At 45.6% G+C, this 19816-nt stretch overlaps 1 protein-coding gene across 1 annotated transcript in view; it reads left to right on the forward strand.

Moving 5' to 3' along the window:
- LOC139280730 (dedicator of cytokinesis protein 4-like) overlaps nt 1-19816 on the forward strand; it is a 511619-nt gene that overhangs the window by 443193 nt on the left and 48610 nt on the right. Inside the window, exon 44 of the mRNA XM_070900388.1 lies at nt 8733-8852. Within this exon, the coding sequence (XP_070756489.1) occupies nt 8733-8852 (120 nt within the window). The remainder of the gene's footprint in view (nt 1-8732; nt 8853-19816) is intronic.

Genomic DNA, 19816 nt, shown 5'->3' on the forward strand with positions numbered 1-19816 from the left:
TTTTACAGATGTTTAGTCTAAGGCCCATGCTTTCGTAAATACGTCAACTATGTCCTGGATTGCAGCCTCTGTATGTGCGCAGACGCAGGCGTCGTCCGCGTACTGTAGCTCGACGACAGAGGTTGGGGTGATCTTGGATCTGGCCTGAAGACGGCGCAGGTTGAACAGGTTCCCACTGGTTCTGTAGTTTAGTTCCACTCCAGCGGGGATCTTGTTGACTGTGAGGTGGAGCATGGCGGCAAGAAAGAATGAGAAGAGGGTTGGGGCGATGACGCAGCCATGTTTAACCCCGGTCCGGACTTGAATTGGGTCTGTGATGGATCCGTTGGTAAGGATCACGGCCTGCAGGTGTAGGATGGTGACGAACTTTTGGGGGCATCCGAAACGGAGAAGGACACTCCATAGACCCTCGCGGTTGATAGTGTCATAGGTCTTTTTGAGTTCGAAGAAGGCCATGTATAAGGGCTGGCGCTGTTCTCTCTATTTTTCCTGCAGCTGTCGCGCTGCAAAAATCATGTCCCTTGTGCCCCGTTGGGGATGAATTCTCACTGTGACTCTGGGAGGAGCTCCTCGGCCACGGGGAGAAGACAGTTGAGGAGGATTCTAGCGACGACTTTCCCAGTGGCTGATAGCAGGGAGATTCCACTGTCATTTCCGCAGTCAGACTTCTCTTTTTTAAAGATGGTCACGATTACTGCTTCTCAGAGTTCCCCCGGCATGCTCTCCTCCCTACAGATGATAGAGATGAGGTCGTGTACTCGTGCCAGTCCTTCTCCGCCATACTTCAATGCCTCAGCAGGGATTCCGTCCGCACCCGTAGCCTTGTTGTTTTTGAGCTGTCTTATGGCTTTTTCTACCTCGTGCAGTGTTGGGGTCTCACTGAGGGTGGTGGCAGGTAGCATGCTGCGGGATGGAGTCAAGAACACTCGAGTCAAAGGCAGAGTCTCGATTGAGGAGATCTTCAAATGCTCCTTCCAGCGGGCCCTGACTGCCTCGGTGTCCTTGATGAGCGTTTCCCCGTTCTTAGCCAGCAGTGGGGTTGGGGCCTTGGGTGTTTGGCTCGTAGGTGGCCTTGACTGCGGTGAAGAATCCTCGCACATCATGGTTGTCGGCCAGCTGCTGTATCTCCTGTGCTTTCTTCATCCACCACCTCTTCTTTATGATATGTCCTTACTATACTGTATAAATGCACACGAGGCCCATACTTGAGAGAAGGTCACTCTGTGAACTGTTACCTTTATTACCAAGACCTCAAGTGATTGAAGGTGGGTGGAGCTTCCCCTTTTATCCCTGAAAGTCCAGGTTAGGAGTGTCTCCCACAAGTTCACCCCTTGTGGTCAATGTTCTCAAGGTGTCCAACTTGGGTCAGCTTATACATGGGTTACAATGATAGTTGAATACATGACATCACCTCCCCCCCCCCCAAAGTCTTATTGGGATCACAGGTTAAGTCTCTCTGGTGGTTTACGCTCTCTTGTAGAGCGCCTGAGTTGGGGCTCCGGTTGTTGGGCGCTGGCCTGAGTGTCTGCTGTTTGCGGTGCCTCAGGCCTGTCCGGACTGCCCACAGTGACTGGGCTCTCCTCCACTTGGTTCCGGTGTTCGGTCACCTGTGGTGGAATAAACTTTCCGTCGTGTTCTTCCTCTGCTTCTTCTATGGGGTTGCTGAACCTCCTTTTTGTTTGATCCACGTGTTTACGGCAGATTTGTCCATTGGTAAGTTTAACTACCAAAACCCTATTCCCCTCTTTGGCAATCACAGTGCTTGTAAGCCTTTGGGCCCTGCAGTATAATTAAGGACAAAAACAGGGTCATTGACATCAATACATCGCGCCCTCGCATTCCTGTCATGGTAGTCCCATTGTGACGGACGCCTGCTCTCAACAATTTCTTTTATAGTCGGGTGTATAAGGGATAACCTGGTTTTAAGTGTCCTTTTCATTAGCAGCTCTGCGGGTGGAATCCCTGTGAGCGAGTGTGGTCGGGATCTATTGGCTAACAGGAGGTGTGATAAGCATCTTTGCAGGGAACCCCCTTGGATTCTGAGCCTCCCCTGTTTGATTATCTGCACTGCTCGTTCTGCCTGGCCGTTTGAGGCCGGCTTGAATGATGCCGTTTTGATGGTTGATTCCATTACCTGCCATGAAGTCCTGGAATTCAATGCTTGTGAAGCATGGTTCATTGTCACTGACCAAGACATCCGGTAGACCATGGGCGGCGAACATTGCCCGTAGATTTTCTACTGTGGCAGAGGATGTGCTTGAATTTAAAATGGCACACTCAATCCATTTGGAGTAGGCGTCGACTACAACCAAAAACATTTTTCCCATGAAAGGACCTGCGGAGTCCACATGGCTGCATGACCATGGCTTGGCGGGCTAGGACAGGGTCTAAGGAGGGCTTCCTTGGGTGCATTGTCCAGCTGAACACACGTGTTGCACCTGCGAACACAAAGTTTCAGGTCTGCATCTATCCCTGGCCACCAAACGTGTGACCTGGCAATTGCCTTCATCATGACAATGCCCGGGTGCTCATTGTGAAGTTCTCTGATAAACATCTCTCTGCATTTCTGGGGCATGACTACTTGGTTTCCCCACAGTAGGCAATCGGCCTGAATCGAGAGTTCATCCATGCACCTATGAAACGGTTTAAATTCCTCAGGGCATGCCCCGTATGTGGCTGCCCAGTCCCCATTCAGGACACATTTCTTAACTAAAGACAGTAGTGGGTCTTTATTTGTCCAGACTTTAATCTGACGGGCTGTCACAGGTGAGCCTTCGCTTTCAAAAGCTTCAACAGCCATGACCATCTCAGCATCATGCTCAGTTGCCCCCTCAGTGGTGGCTAGTGGGAGCCTGCTGAGTATATCGACGCAGTTTTCAGTGCCCGGTCTGTGCCGAATTGTGTAGTTATAGGCGGCTAACGTAAGTGTCCACCTCTGTGTGCGGGCCGATGCATTCGCATTTATGGCCTTGTTGTTGGCCAAAATGGACGTTAGGGGTTTGTGATCTGTCTCCAGCTCAAATTTCCTGCCAAACAGTTACTGGTGCATTTTTTTTTTACTGCATATACACATGCTAGCGCTTCCTTTTCTACCATCCCGTAGCCCCTTTCTGCCTGGGACAGACTTCTGGAGGCATAAGCTACCGGCTGTAACTGACCATTGGCATTCACATGCTGCAACACACACCCGACCCCATAGGACAACGCATCGCACGTTAAAACAAGTTTCTTACATGGGTCATATAACGTTAACCGTTTGTTGGAGCAGAACAAATTGCGTGCTCTATCAAAAGCCCTTTCCTGGCTGTCTCTGTAACTGTCCTTAAGCGCACCATTAACAGGTGTTGATGGCCCCATTACTGGCCGCATTGTCCCTTGCGATGGCATGAATCGCCGTTCAGCGAGCCATTTTCTCTGTTGAATTCCCCCTTTGGGTTCGACTGCATGCTGGGGCATGTCCAATTGCCCTTGTCTGCCTAGAGAACTGTGTGCCGCGTTAACAATGTTGACTCCCTGGTCGTTTGCTGCATTTGAGCCAAGATTTTTGTCATACATCATTCTGATCTCTTCCTCCCCTGAGATAAATGTCTGGCTATCAGAGCCGCCGCTTCCAAGGTCAAAAGTCTTTGGTCTCAATCAGTTTCCTGAAAACCCCAGTGTGCCCGATGCCCTCAATAAAAAAAAGTCTCGCAACATCTCCGCTCTGCATGCATATGGGAACTTACATAGGCTCGCCAGTCGCCGGACATCTACCACGAAGTCTGGAACGCTTTGCCCTTCTCACCGCCGGTGCGTGTAAAACCGGTGTCTCGCCAATGTGCATGCTGCTTGCCGGTTTAAGGTGTTCCCCGATCAACTTACTGAGCTCTTCGAACGTCTTGTCCGCCGGCTTCTCTGGTGCTAGAAGGCCCTTCATCAGGGAATACGTTCTGGATCCACAAACCGTCAGGAGATGAGCCCTGCGTTTGTCGGCCGAATCCTGTCCCAACCATTCCTTAGAAACAGAGAAACATAGAAAATAGGTGCAGGAGTAGGCCATTCGGCCCTTCTAGCCTGCACTGCCATTCAATGAGTTCATGGCTGAACATGCAACTTCAGTACCCCATTTCTGCTTTCTCGCCGTACCCCTTGATCCCCCTAGTAGTAAGGGCTTCATCTAACTCCTTTTTGAATATATTTAGTGAATTGGCCTCAACAACTTTCTGTGGTAGAGAATTCCACAGTTTCACCACTCTCTGGGTGAAGAAGTTTCTCCTCATCTCAGTCCTAAATGGCTTACCCCTTATCCTTAGACTGTGACCCCTGGTTCTGGACTTCCCCAACATTGGGAACATTCTTCCTGCATCTAACCTGTCTGAACCCATCAGAATTTTAAACGTTTCTATGAGGTCCCCTCTCATTCTTCTGAACTCCAGTGAATACAAGCCCAGTTGATCCAGTCTTTCTTGATAGGTCAGTCCCACCATCCCGGGAATCAGTCTGGTGAACCTTCGCTGCACTCCCTTCGTGACAAAACTTTGCTGTAGTCTCTCAATAAAGTCGTCCCAATCATCACCAACACAGTACCTATCTTCTGTGCTGCTAGTGGCCATGCTCGCGTGGTTTAAATCCCAGTTTTTCGTCGCCAATGATATGTCCTTACTATACAGTATAAATGCACACGAGGCCCATACTTGAGAGAAGGCCACTCTGACCAGTTACCTTTATTACCAAGACCTCAAGTGATGAAGGTGGGCGGAGCTTCCCCTTTTATACCTGAAAGTCCAGGTTAGAAGTGTCTCCCACAAGTTCATCCCTTGTGGTCAATGTTCTCAAGGTGTACAACTTAGGTCAGCTTATACATGGGTTACAATGATAGTTGAATACATGACACTTTAGGTCCCTGGTTTTTTGTTGGACCTGAGCCTTGAGCCGTCTGTAATGCTTTTTTGCTGTTATGCTCATTAGCCAAGGAAAGTCCCCGGGGTCAGTGACGGGTATTTTAATGAGCCATTCACTCTTTCAATCTTACCACACTTTCCATAAATGGACAAGAAGCCACAGCCCTGTAGTTTGCTACTGCTGCAGAGACCTCATGTGCCTAACTGGATTTATTTTTCAAAATGAAACAAGATGCACAGAACGGCACAAGCTTACCTACAACAACAACTTGCAGTTGCATAGCGCTTTTAGTGCAGTAAAAAGATCCCAAGGCGCTTCATGGGAGCATTAACAACAACAAAAGTAAATAGCTTCATCTTCTAAAAGTACACATCTGCCCCAGTCAGCAGTTCATGTAATTGTTCTCTTCAACAATATTATGTAGTATGTCCCAGCACTCACTTTTGGTTCCATGGCAAACTGGATGGATATGAGAAAAATTCATATTGGCTTTTAATGCTTTCTCTGACAGACCCAGCTGCAATATGAATCAATGCACTGCTCAAACAAGAGCTTGTCAGTTGATTTCATACTTCAATTCTTAAACAAAATTCAACAATAAATTGAATTCTTAAACAAAAGCCACTAAAGAAACCAGACTAGTGGCCATAGAAACATAGAAAATAGGTGCAGGAGTAGGCCATTCGGCCCTTCGATCCTGCACCGCCATTTAATGAGTTCATGACTGAACATGCAACTTCAGTACCCCATTCCTGCTTTCTCGCCATACCCCTTGATCCCCCTAGTAGTAAGGACTACATCAAACTCCTTTTTGAATATATTTAGTGAATTGGCCTCAACAACTTTCTGTGATAGAGAATTGCACAGTTTCACCACTCTCTGAGTGAAGAAGTTTCTCCTCATCTCGGTCCTAAATGGCTTACCCCTTATCCTTAGACTGTGACCCCTGGTTCTGGACTTCCCCAACATTGTGAACATTCTTCCTGCATCTACCCTGTCTAAACCCATCAGAATTTTAAACGTTTCTATGAGATCCCCCCTCATTCGTCTGAAGTCCAGTGAATACAAGCCCAGTTGATCCAATCTTTCTTGATATGTCAGTCCCGCATCCTGGGAATCAGTCTGGTGAACCTTCGCTGCACTCCCTCAATAGCAAGAATGTCCTTCCTCAAGTTAGGAGACCAAAACTGTACACAATACTCCAGGTGTGGCCTCACCAAGGCCGTGTACAACTGTAGTGACACCTCCCTGCCCCTTTACTCAAATCCCCTCGCAATGAAGGCCAATTGCTTTCTTAACAGCCTGCTGTACCTGCATGCCAACCTTCAATGACTGATGTACCATGACACCCAAGTCTCATTGCACCTCCCCTTTATCTAATCTGTCACCATTCAGATAATAGTCTGTCTCTCTGTTTTTACCACCAAAGTGGATAACCTCACATTTATCCACATTATACTTCATCTGCCATGCATTTGCCCACTCACTAACCTATCCAAGTCACTCTGCAGCCTCATAGCATCCTCCTCACAGCTCACACTACCACCCAACTTAGTGTCATCCGCAAATTTGGAGATACTACATTTAATCCCCTCGTCTAAATCATTAATGTACAATGTAAACAGTTGGGGCCCCAGCACAGAACCTTGTGGTACCCCACTAGTCACTGCCTGCCATTCTGAAAAGTACCCATTTACTCCTACTCTTTGCTTCCTGTCTGCCAACCAGTTCTCAATCCATGTCAGCACACTACCCCCAATCCCATGTGCTTTAACTTTGCACATCAATCTCTTGTGTGGGACCTTGTCGAAAGCCTTCTGAAAGTCCAGATACACCACATCAACTGGTTCTCCCTTGACCACTCTACTGGAAACATCCTCAAAAAATTCCAGAAGATTTGTCAAGCATGATTTCCCTTTCACAAATCCATGCTGACTTGGACCTATCATGTCACCTCTTTCCAAATGCGCTGCTTTGACATCCTTAATAATTGATTCCATCATTTTACTCACTACCGATGTCAGGCTGACCGGTCTATAATTCCCTGTTTTCTCTCCCTCCTTTTTTAAAAAGTGGGGTTACATTGGCTACCCTCCACTCGATAGGAACTGATCCAGAGTCCATGGAATGTTGGAAAATGACTGTCAATGCATCCGCTATTTCCAAGGCCACCTCCTTAAGTACCCTGGGATGCAGACCATCAGGCCCTGGGGATTTATCGGCCTTCAGCCCCATCAATTTCCCCAACACAATTTCCTGACTAATAAAGATTTCCCTCAGTTCCTCCTTCTTACTAGACTCTCTGACCCCTTTTATATCCGGAAGGTTGTTTGCGTCCTCCTTAGTGAATACCGAACCAAAGTACTTGTTCAGTTGGTCTGCCATTTCTTTGTTCCCAGTTATGACTTCCCCTGATTCTGACTGCAGGGGACCTACGTTTGTCGTTACTAACCTTTTTCTCTTTACATATCAATAGAAGCTTTTGCAGTCCATTTTAACGTTCCCTGCAAGCTTCCTCTTGTACTCTGCCCTAATCAAACCTTTCGTCCTCCTCTGCTGAGTTCTAAATTTCTCCCAGTCCCTGGGTTCGCTGCTATTTCTGGCCAATTTGTATGCCACTTCCTTGGCTTTAATACTAACCCTGATTTCCCTTGATAGCCACGGTTGAGCCACCTTCCCTTTTTTATTTTTCCGCCAGACAGGGATGTACAATTGTTGTAGTTCATCCATGCGGTCTCTAAATGTCTGCCATTGCCCATCCACTGTCAACCCCTTAAGCATCATTCGCCAATCCATCCTAGCCAATTCACGCCTCATACCTTCAAAGTTAGCCTTCTTTAAGTTCTGGAGCATGGTCTCTGAATTAACTCTTTCATTCTCCATCCTAATGTAGAATTCCACCATATTTTGGTCACTCTTCCCCAAGGGGCCTCGCACAACGAGATTGCTAATTAATCCTCTCTCATTACACAACACCCAGTCTAAGATGGCCTCCCCCCTAGTTGGTTCCTCGACATATTGGTCTTGATTCTTTAAACTATACAAAGCGCAATAAATTCATATATTTACACACAAGGCTGGTTCTCCATGTCTATCTATATGCAGTATCAATACCATGAAATTTGTTGCAGTCACTGTCACTCAGAGGTGCCGCATAATATATTTTCTTTATATTGTGAGATGAAAGCAAATTTCAACAAATGAATTTAAACTGGGGAAAGTCTGTGCAATTTTAATATGCTGCTCCAGTTGTGCTCTTCTTTACAAAGTGGATTAAAACCATCTCAATTCTTTCAGATTTCTCTTCAGCTCTTCATTCATTCCTGAAAACATCAGCATATTTTAAACACTACATATGAGAGATCCTGCAAAATATATAAAGATGTGAAATAAAAATCTAACAGGATTGCTTCTCCTGGCTCCACATTAAAACTGTTGGCCACTGCCGATCACTGCACCCCGTTTCCACTCCCCCCAGCCCCCAGACTCACTATAGGCCCTCAGTTGGTCAATCTTGCTGCCCTGCCCACAACCTGCGAGGTGTATGGGGTTGCAACTGGCTTCTACAGCTCACCAGTATTGAACTAATGAGGCAACCAATTAGTCGTGGCCCTGCTGCCAGCCTCATAAAGGCGTGTGCAGCATGTGTTGTTCCTGCATCACATCCCGATTCGGGCGTGATCCAATTTCTAGACCAATATATTCACACACGCACAAGAAAGAAAGAAGCCAAGTTTTAAGAAAGTAACCGTAAAAATATAAATTATTTTAGCTAGAGAAATGTAGAAAATTGCAATTCTTAAAAAAAAATGGGTAACTTCGAATCTCACTTGTGCTTCTCTGTATTAAAGGCACATATTCTAGAGTATGGCTTGGCTGTGCATGAAAAATTTGTGCCCCAGGACATGAGGCCATTGCACAAGAAATTGGTGGACCAGTTCTATGTGATGAAGTCCAGGTTGGGGATACAGGTATGAACTCACAGCAAGAAGCTGATCAAGTGAATTCCATCATCAATACTCGCATATCTAACTACCCATGTGCCTTTTGAATGTTATGGTAGATATCAGTAGAATCTTAAAGTTTGACTTATGTTATTAAATATTGAAAATTTTGATTAACCCTGCTACATCAATGTTTCAACATATTATCGGCTCAAGACTTGTATTAGTAAAATACCAACAAGTTGCAGAATTACTTGGTTGATCTGCTCTAAAGGAAAGCAATAGTAACAATAGTATTGTAAATGTTATTTATTCAAGTTGTATTGGATTGTTATGCACAACTTTCTGGTGATGAGCAGACTTCTCCTTCATAACAGTATTGCCCTTTATTTGTTCCCGTGGTGCCTCCCCTGTGTAGTTCTTAACATACAGACAAGTCAGAAGCCATTAGAAAAATTGAAGTGTTGATGCAAAGTTCCATCACTTTGGTTCCTTTTTTCATTGATATTCCGAGTTTGTCTATTTCATCTTGACCTCTGTCTTCTGTGGCACTATAAATTTATACGTAATGAAGAGTTATATAATTTAATTTGCATACAAATTGAAATATATTCTGCTCGATTGCTGCATAATATAATTCTTAATATTATAAAGTGCATTTAATGATGCCTCTCGGTCCTCTCGCTTCCTTCTAGTTTATGATTTATGATTTTCCAAGCTGCCTGGGAGCAGTCATTTTGTGTAGAATCCCTTTTGCCGTGACACCAATCTTCAGCAAGTTTTCAGTTATTTGGTAGACAATTATTTTGATTGTGGGTTCCACCTCCAAATGGATGGTGGAATCTGGGGGTGCACAAAACTGAGTAATTACATCATTTTTATTTTTTTTATTTAAATATTTAACAGCTAGAAGATTGCATACCAGATAGATATAGTCAAAATCAAATCAAATTAAAGTTAAATTTAAAAAAGGAAAAAGGTGCTGGGATTGAGCAAAAGGAAACGTTGAACTTTTTGAAACTTAAATTGAGAGGCAATGCTTCTTGAACAAATACTGAAAGGGCCTTCACTGCCTGTAATTTCTGTTGTGGGGATATCAGTGAGTGAATGCCCTGTGCTTGCAGTGCACTTCACCAGGCTGGTCTACTTCCATTTCTTTCAAGAAGACAGAGGGAATCCCCAATGATAATCCATTACATGCTATCTGGAATGGGGAAGCATGGTAATGGTAATTGCTAGCCCCAAAGAAATTTACACAGTGACAAATGGAAATATAGACAGCAACAGCAAAAAAAACCCAACAAAAACAACAAGCAGCAGGTTTTAACAACTAAAGTAACTGAATAATCCTGTCTCTTTAAACTTAGTTTCATCTTCAGGATACCTCCCAATCTTGGATGCCTGTTTTAAGCTGCTATGATTAACGTTCATAGTAAATAATCTGGAAATCTTAGAAAATGAGGCATATGCTAATATCACATCATTACGGCCTCATTAACACACACCTACTCTTTTTTGGAAACAATAGTGGAAAATCAGGCAGGCACTGAAGTGGGCTGATATCCAGCATAACAGATCTTTACTGATTGCAGTCCAAAAGTTAGGCAGATCCCAGCCAAAGATCTAGACTGCTGTATCTGCGGGGATCACTGGCTCAGCTGCCAGTTGGAGAAAGGTCTGGAATGGCGTTTTAATTATCTTCAAAAAATACCTGCCAAAAGTGTCTGACAAACCTCATGAACCAATTATGTATTGTATCTGGGAAATCTGGTGGCTACATTTTTAAGTGAATTCAAAGGAATGACCTATGTGCAGAAAAATATTTCTATTTTCTGTCCATCTGCATATCACATTCCATTTCTCCATCCGACAAAATCCCCTCCCTAGACTCTCTGGGAACACGGTTATAATGATTTATCTAAAGCATCGGGGTTGTGCTTCCTCAAACCTGTTCCTAAGTTTAGACTGTACATTGTTCAAGCTTCAATTTAAATTTACAATTTTCAGTTTGACACTATTAATCTAACAGCATGATGGTTAATGGCTGTAGTTTTATGGAAACAACCTACTCTGAGATTTCCTGTGTTGCTTGGCAATTGATGAAAGGCAGTTTAAAATCAAGTCCTGATTGTCTGATTTCATGCATTTACCATGCTGAATATGTCCTTTGAAAGTCTCTTTCACACATTTATTATAAAATTACCTCACACCTTAGTCAAAGAGATGCTCTGTATTTCAAATAAAACAAAGACACTGTTGGTTGATATGGAATCAATTACATTTGAACTTTTTTTTCTCCATGAGACATCATTTATTTCATGTTGGAAACTTGTTAAAATAAGAAAGTGAAGGTATTGATTAACTCATGAATCCTAGCAAAACTGTGCTTTAAATACTAATTATACTCACTTTCAATAACTCAGATTTAGTAATACTGTGCCACTGATATGGGTCAAATATTGTATTAAAAATATATATATATATTGGGCTGTAGGGCTTGAAATTGGGCTTTTTTAAAATAAGGCAAAAGTGGTGTAGTTCTGGTGTAGAACAATGGAATTCAGGGCATAAATCAGATACTTTGGAATTACATATATGTACACGAGGACTGCACCTGACGTAAGTTAATCTTGTAGAAAAGAAGGGCAAGTTGCCTACATGACGTGTCAAATTAGGTAGTGGTTGAGTTCATAGGCCTTGAATATCTACAAACTTTGTCCAAAATATCAGCTTTGACTGAAGCCATTCCAAAAATCTATTCTCCGATCTGCTTCTCAGAAAGGATTGTGCATGCTGCCTTTCAGCAGTTTCAGGCCAGGAAATCTTTATTTTCCGCTCTTCTGTCATGGAGCCCTTACCATGGGGTTCACAATGGGATTCCCATATACATCTTTATTATACAAATGGAATAGGAGCAAGGGGAAATGACAGCTGTGCAGCATAGGGCCTCACTAAAGGAGAAGACCAACAACTAGGGAGCACTCTTGCACCATAGACTACAGACCATGCCAGCCACTCAGAGATTTCTCAGAAGAGATCTGTTTAAGGTGGCATAGAAGGAACTTTATCTCCCCTTGCAAATTAACTTGCCAACATCCTCTCAAACAAAAAAACAGAATTTCTTCAGAACACTGAGCTTCAAATCCCAACCCAACCTAATGTTGCTGCTGAGAACTGCCAAAGATATCGTTTACAGTTCTTCGAGACACTAAGTTAGGTGAAGTATTGTAAACTAGTCAATCTGCTGTTATCTTTCCTTCTTGCTTCTGTTAACCTAATTTCTTAATAAACTTAATTCATAAGCCTGGAAAATTGATCACACCTGAAAACAGGCTGCATGTGGCTTTTTAATGAGTGTTCAAGGGCAAAGTGAAATTTGTGCAGGGAGTCAGGTGTACATTAAAAGGTAGCCAGCACTTATTAAAGGTGAGGTGCACTCTGGCTGCAGACAGCAGGGAATGCTTCTGAACGCTCAGGCTGCAATACCTGTAGAACGGACCCCCAGGTTCTCCGATGTAGTGTTGGAGGCTCTGGTCCAGGTTCCAGACAGGAGAGATCTTGTTCCCCAGAAAGCTGGCAACAGACAGTGGGAAGAAAAGAACGAAAGAGAAAGACTTCCCAAAGACCTGAGGACACCCCAAAGCATTTTACAGACAATGAAATACTTTTAGAAGTGTGGTCACCTTTGCAATGTAGGAAATGCAACAGCTAATTTGCACACAGCAAGCTCCCACAAACAGCAATATGAGAATGACCAGATAATCTGTTTTTGTGATGTTGATTAAGGGATAAATATTGGCCAGGACATTGGGGATAACTCCCCTATTGCTCTTCGAAATAGTGCCATGGAATCTTTTACATCCACCTGAGTGGGCAGACGGGGCCTCAATTTAACCACTCATCCGAAAGCTGGAATCTCCGATAGTGCAGCACTCACTCAGTCCTGCACTGAAGTGTCGGCCTAGATTATGCTATCAAGTCTCTGTAGTGGGACTTGAACCCATAGCCTTCTGATTCAATAACAACTTGTATTTATATAGCACCTGTAAATACTTCACAGGAGTATTAGGAGACACAAAATTTTACACTGAGCCACATGAGAAATTACGGCGGGTGACCAAAAGTTTGGTCGAAGAGGTAGTTTTGAGGAGCATCTTAAAGGAGAAAAGAGGCGGAGAGGTTTAGGCAGGAAAATCCAGAGCTTCGGGCCCAAGCAACAGAAGGCACGGGCACCAATGGTTCAGCGATTATAATCAGGGATGTTCAAGAGGGCAGAATTAGAGTGTGCAGATATCTCTGGGTGGGGGGGAGGTTGTGGGGCTGAAGGAGATTAGAGATCGGGAGGGGCGAGGCCATGGAGGGATTTGAAAACCAGGATGAAAATTTTGAAATCGAAGCTTTGCTTAACGGGGAGCCAATGCAGATCAGCGAACACAGGGGTGATGGGTGAGCAGGGCTTGTTGCGAGTTAGGATGCGGGCAGCCGAGTTTCGGATCACCTCAAGTTTACTTAGGGTAGAATGTGGGAGGCCAGCCAGGAGTGCATTGGAGTAGTCAAGTCTAGTGGTAACACAGGCATGGATGAGGGCTTCAGCAGAGGATGAGCTGAGGCAAGGTGGAGTCGAGTGACGTTAACAAAGATGGAAATAGATTGTCTTAGTTATGCTGCTGATATGTGGTCCAAAGCTCATTTTAGGGTCAAATATGACACCAAGGTTGCGAACACTGTGGTTCAGCCTCGGACAGAAGTTGAAGAGAGGGATGGTGTCAGTAGGTAGGGAATGGAGTTTCTGGCGGGGACCGAAAACAATGGCTTCCGTCTTCCCAATATTTAATTCGACAAAATTTCTGCTCATCCAGAACTGGATGTCGGACAAGCAGTCTGACAATTCAGAGACTGTCGAGGGGTCGAGAGAAGTGGTAGTGAGGTGGGTGTCATCAGCGGACATGTGGAAACTGACACTGTGCTTTCGGATGATGTCGCCAAGGGGCAACATGTAGATGAGAAATAGGCGGCGGCCAAGGACCTCAAAGGTAGCAATCTTCGCATTACTCCCGGTGCCTCATGCTAGTGACTACAGAAATAGGAGGATAGAGTAGATGAATGCATAGCTGGAGAGATGGTGCAGGAGGGAGGTCTTCAGATTCCTGAGGCATTGGGACTGTTTCTGGGGGAGGTGGGACCAGTACAAGCCGAACGGGTTGCACCTCAACAGAGCCGAGACCAATATCCTTGTGGGGGGAGGTTGCTAGTGCTGTTGGGGAGGATTTAAACTAGCTTGGCAGGGGGATGGGAACCAGAGAGTGGTTTCAGAAGGGAGAGAAGCAAAGCTGGAATTGGAGGGCAGAAAATTAGTCAGCTGGTTTGGAAGGCAGAGAGAAACATAGGCTAGAAAATAGACAACAAGGGAGTTTGGCAGTGCTTAATAGTATATACTTCAATGCAAGGAGCCGAGGGAATAAGGCAGATGAGCTGAGGGCACAGATAGACATGTGGGAGTATGTTATAACTATTACTGAGACATGGTTGAAAGAAGGGCAGATATGGCAGCTCAACATTCCTGTTTACAGGGTTTCAGACGGGATAGAAAGGGGGATAGAAAAAGAGGGGATTCATAGTATTGATTAAAGAAACAATTATAGCTGTGAGGAGGGATGATATGGTAGAAGGATCATCAAATGAAGCCATATGGGTTAAATTGAAGAATAAAAAATGGGAGATCATACTTAGAAAGACACACATTAATCAAGGACATTCATCACGTCTGACTTTGTGGATTGGACGGACCTATTTCCCTCAGCAGAGGGGTCAACAGCTCGGGGGCATAGATTTAAAGTAATTGTTAGGCAGTTTTGAGGGCATATCTTTTTCACCCAGAGGGTAGAGGGGGTCTGAAACTCAGTGCCTGAAAGGGTGGCAAAGGCAGAAACACTCACCACATTTAAAAAGTACTTGGATATGCACTTGAAGTGCCGTAACCTACAAGGCTACAGATCAAGAGCTGGAAAGTGGGATTTGACTAAATAGCTCTATTTTGGCTGACGGGGACATGATGGGCCAAATGGCCTCCTTCTGTGCAGTAAATTTCTATGATTCTATGATTTGAGGGAGAGGGGGACAGTACCTGAGGAGAGAGAACCATTAACAATGTCAGCTAACATGGGAGCCGGAAAAGAAAGTTGGGTGGTAAACAGTTTGGTGGAAATAGGACCAAGGGTGCAGGAAGTTGGTCTCATGGTCAGGATGAGCTCGTAAAGGTCATGAGGGGAGATCGGAGAGAAACTGGTGAAAGATGAACTCAGAGGAGAGAGAGCATGATTAATTGAGATGGAGGTTGAAATCACTGAGGATGAGAAGTCGTTTGGTGCAGAGGCTGAGAGAGGAAAGCAGTTAAGAATTATCGGTAATATTTTATGGTACTTGGGTGAGCGGTAGAGAATGAGAATTTTAAATGAGAGTTGAGAGGGGTGGAATAAGGTGAGATGCTCAAGGGAGGAGAAAGTGCTGGAGGAGTAGGGGGAGAGACAGACAGCACCTCCGATAGTGCAGCACTCCCTCAGTACTGCACTGAAGTGTCGGCCTAGATTATGCGATCGAGTCTCTGAAGTGGGACTTGAACCGACGACCTTCTGATTCAGAGGCGGGAGTGCTACCAACTGAGCCATGGCTGACACCATGAGGTCAAAGGTCAATGGCTGGGGCTTATCTCCCAGATGCAATGCTTGAATACGTTCAGTGACCTCACCAGAGTTGGCAAGGTAAGAATATTAACTCTCATCAATTACTCTCTCTTTTGACCCGCAGCCACACTACTCACAACCCTCTCCCACTTCCTTTCACTCTCATCACTACTATCACTGCCCCACAATTCACTCCACCTCCTACTCTCACACTTTGCTTATCACCATTACAACCCTCACATCCCTGTAAGTCCTATCTTCCACTTAACATACAAATTATTTTACCATGTCAGCACATTCTCCAAATACTTCCAGACTATCACTAACGAACTGCCTTCTTTGTTGTAGGAGAAGTTTGCGCACATCATCAGGCAAAACGCGGCAGCTGGGGAATCTAAATTCAGTTAATTAAATAAATCTGGAATAAAAAGCTGGTATCAGTAATGGTGACCATGCAACTATCGGATTGTCGTAAAAACCCATCTGGTTCACTAATGTCCTTTAGGGAAGGAAATCTGCCATCGTGACCTGTTCTGGGCTATATGTGACTCCAGACCCACAGCAATATGGTTGAATCTTAACTGCCCTAGCAAGCCATTCAGTTGTACACAACCGCTACGAAAAACAAGAATAATAAAACCCGACAGACCACCCAGCATTGACCATGGCACAGGTTACGGACATGACAACGCGGCACATCCAGCCCAGTTGACCCGGCAAAGTCCTTCTCACCAACATTTGGGGAATTGTGCCAAAATTGGAAGAGCTGTCCCACAGACTATTCAAGCAACAGCCTGACAGTCATACTGACAGAATCATACCTTTCAGCCAATGTCCCAGACTCCTCCATCGCCATCTCTGGGTATGTCCTGTCCCACTGGCAGGACAGACCCACTAGGGGTGGCGGCAGAGCAATATACAGTTGGGAGGGAGTGGCCTTGGCGAGTCTTCAACATTGACTCTGGACCCCATGAAGTCTCATGGCTTAAGGTCAAGCATGGGCAAGGAAACCTCCTGCTGATTACCACCTACAGCCCTCCCTCAGCTGATGAATCAGTACTCCTCCATGTTTCATTTGCAAGTACCACTTGCAAGAAGCACTGAGAGTAGCAAGGGCACAGAATGTACTCTGGATGGCAGACTTCAATGTCCATCATCAAGACTAGCTCAGTAGCACCACTACTGACCGATGTCCATCATCAAGCTGCAACACAGGAATACATGCATGTTAAAAAGCAGAAGCAGCATGCGTTAGACAAGGCTAAGCGATCCCACAACCAACGGACCAGAGCAGTCCTGCCACATCCGGTGGTGAATGGTGGTGGACCATTAAACAGCTAACTGAAGGAGGAGGCTTCATGAATATCTCTATCCTCAATGATGGCAGAGCCCAGCACATGAGTGAAAAAGACAACGCTGAAGCGTTTACAATCTTCGTCAGTCTGAAGTGCTGAGTGGATGATCCATATTGCCTCCTCCGAAGGTTCCCACCATCACAGAAGCCAGTCTTCAGCCAATTCGATTCACTCCATGTGATATCAAGAAAAGGCTGAGCGCACTCGATACAGCAAAGGCTATGGGCCCCGACAACATCCCAGCTGTTGTGCTGAAAACTTGTGCTCCAGAACTAGCCATGCCTCTGGCCAAACTGTTCCAGTAAAGCTCCAACTGTGGCATCTAACTGACAATGTGGAAAACTGCCCAAGAAGCGGGACGGTAATTGGATGGATTGGATTTGTTCTATCAGTCTACACTCAATCATCAGCAAAGTGATAGAAGGTGGCGTCAACAGTTACTAAACCTGCTCACCAATGCCCAGTTTGGGTTCTGCCAGGACCAGTCAGCTCCAGACCTCATTACAGCCTTGGTCCTAAAAGAGCTGAATTCCAAAGGTGAGGTGAGAGTGACTACCCTTGAAATCAAGGCAGCATTTCACAGTGTGTGTCACCAAGGATCCCAAGTAAAACTGAAGTCAATGGGAATTGGGAGAAAACTCTCCACTGGCTGGAGCCATACCTAGAAGATGGTTATCGTGGTTGGAGGTCAATCATCACAGCCCCAGGACATCACTGCAGGAGTTCCTCAGGGCAGTGTCCTAGGCTCAACCATCTTCAACTGCTTCATCAATGACATTCCCTCCATCATAAGGTCAGAAGTGGGGATGTTCGTTGATGATTGCACAGTGTTCAGTGCCATTCGCAACTCCTCAGATAATGAAGCAGTCCATGCCCGCATGCAGCAAGACCTGGACAACATTCAGGCTGATAAGTGGCAAGTAACATTTGCACAACACAAGTGCCAGGCAATGATTATTTCCAACAAGCGAGAGTTTAGCCACCACCCCTTGAAATTCAACGGCATTACCATCGCTGAATCCCCCACCATCATCTACCTGGGGGTCACCATTGACCAGAAACTGAACTGGACCAGCCACATAAATACTGAGGCAACAAGAGCAGGTGAGAGGCTGGGTATTCTGCGGCGAGTGTCTCACCTCCTGACTCCCCAATGCCTTTCCACCATCTGCAAGGCACAAGTCAGGAGGGTGATGGAATACTCTCCACTTGCCTGGATGAGTGCGGCTGCAACAATACTCAAGAATCTTGACACTATCCAGGACAAAGCAGCCCGCTTGATTGGCACCCCATCCACCACCTTAAACATTCATTCCCTCCATCATACAGTGGCTGCAGTGTGTACCATCTACAAGATGCACTGCAGCAACTCACCAAGGCTTCTACCATCTAGAAGGACAAGGACAGCAGGAGCATGGGAACACCACCACCTCCACGTTCCCTTCCAAGTCACACACCATCCTGACTTGGAAGTATATCACCGTTCCTTCATCGTCGCTGGGTCAAAATCCTGGAACTCCAACACTGTGGGAGTACCTTTACCACACGGACTGCAGCAGTTCAAAAGGGCTGCTCACCCCCATCATCTCAACGGCAAATAGGGATGCGCAATAAATGCTGGGCTTGCCAGCAATGCCCACATCCCAGGAACGAATGAAAAGAAAAAAAAAATGGAGGAGGCAGAGGCATCTGCTTGCACACCCTTTTCTCTCTCTAGAAGAAGACATGTGCTGGCCATCGTGGGCAAGGGGGAGAGTCATGGCCAATGCGAGTGGCAATGCTGGAGTACAGATCGCACAGGGTTTCTCCAAATCTCTCTTAGCTTTCTTACTTCTATCTCATACTACATATTTTTTAAGTCAAACTGCAGCTACTTTCAGCAGCCATTTCTCTCTCCACTCTCCCTTCACACTAAACTAAAATGCTGAGGCCCCTGTATCACTGTAGGATGAGGAGGGCAGCCTTCCAAAAGATACAGCATTACTCAGATACTGGCAGCATGTGTACTTTAGAGAGTAGGTTAGAGAAGGGATTTTCATGCAGCGAGTCACTGGTGTGCAGGAGCTTTCGGGGGGTTGGGGGGGACGCGATAGGAAGCCACAGGTACCAGCTCTCGTGAGAGCGAGACCACATACTAGCTTTCCTGCACATAAATCAGATGCTGAGTTTGAGGGCCCAGTCTACCGAAGAAGGCTGATGGGTATAAGCCAGGAAATGCTATGTGCACTGGGCAGCATGCCAGCGAGTTTGCACACACGGCTTAGAGCTTGGAAGAATCCAACTCCAACTTGTGTTGGGGCTTCGCGCAGAACATGAAGACCATTCTGTCCAACATGAAATGAGTGATCAGCTCCATGAACATGACGATGGTGCCCACCATGATGGAGTCTCTGTTGACAGCTCACACTCAATGTTCCTGTAAGCTGTGCTTTGTTCTGCATGGCCCATTGCTTTTAACGCGCAGACCCTCTAAATCTCTGCGCCTGCGCAGTATTTAAAAGGGAAAAGTCAGTGAGTGGCCTGCGTGGGACCTTGCAGATTGCTGCACACACTGCTCACACACAAGATCAGCCTGCTGCCACCTTGGTTCTGATTCCAGTGTTGACCGAGGCTTTCACAGTGTGAGATCGCTTCTGCACTCTGTTTTCATAGAACCATAGAAATTTACAGCACGGAAGGAGGCAATTTCGGCCCAGCATGTCTGCGCCGGCTGACCAAGAGCTATCCAACCTAATCCCACGTTCCAGTTCTTGGTCCGTAGCCCTGTAGGCTATTGCACTTTAAGTGCACATCCAAGTATTTTTTAAATGTGGTGAGGCTTTCTGCCTCTTCCACCCTTTCAGGTAGTGAGTTCCAGACCCCCACTACCCTCTGGGTAAATAAATTTCCCCTCATATCTCCTCTTAAACCCCTCCCCCAATTACTTTAAATCTATTGTTGTTGACCTCTCTGCAAG

The sequence above is a fragment of the Pristiophorus japonicus genome, chromosome 15 (genome assembly GCF_044704955.1).
Source record: "Pristiophorus japonicus isolate sPriJap1 chromosome 15, sPriJap1.hap1, whole genome shotgun sequence".
In the NCBI taxonomy this organism is placed as follows: domain Eukaryota; kingdom Metazoa; phylum Chordata; class Chondrichthyes; family Pristiophoridae; genus Pristiophorus; species Pristiophorus japonicus.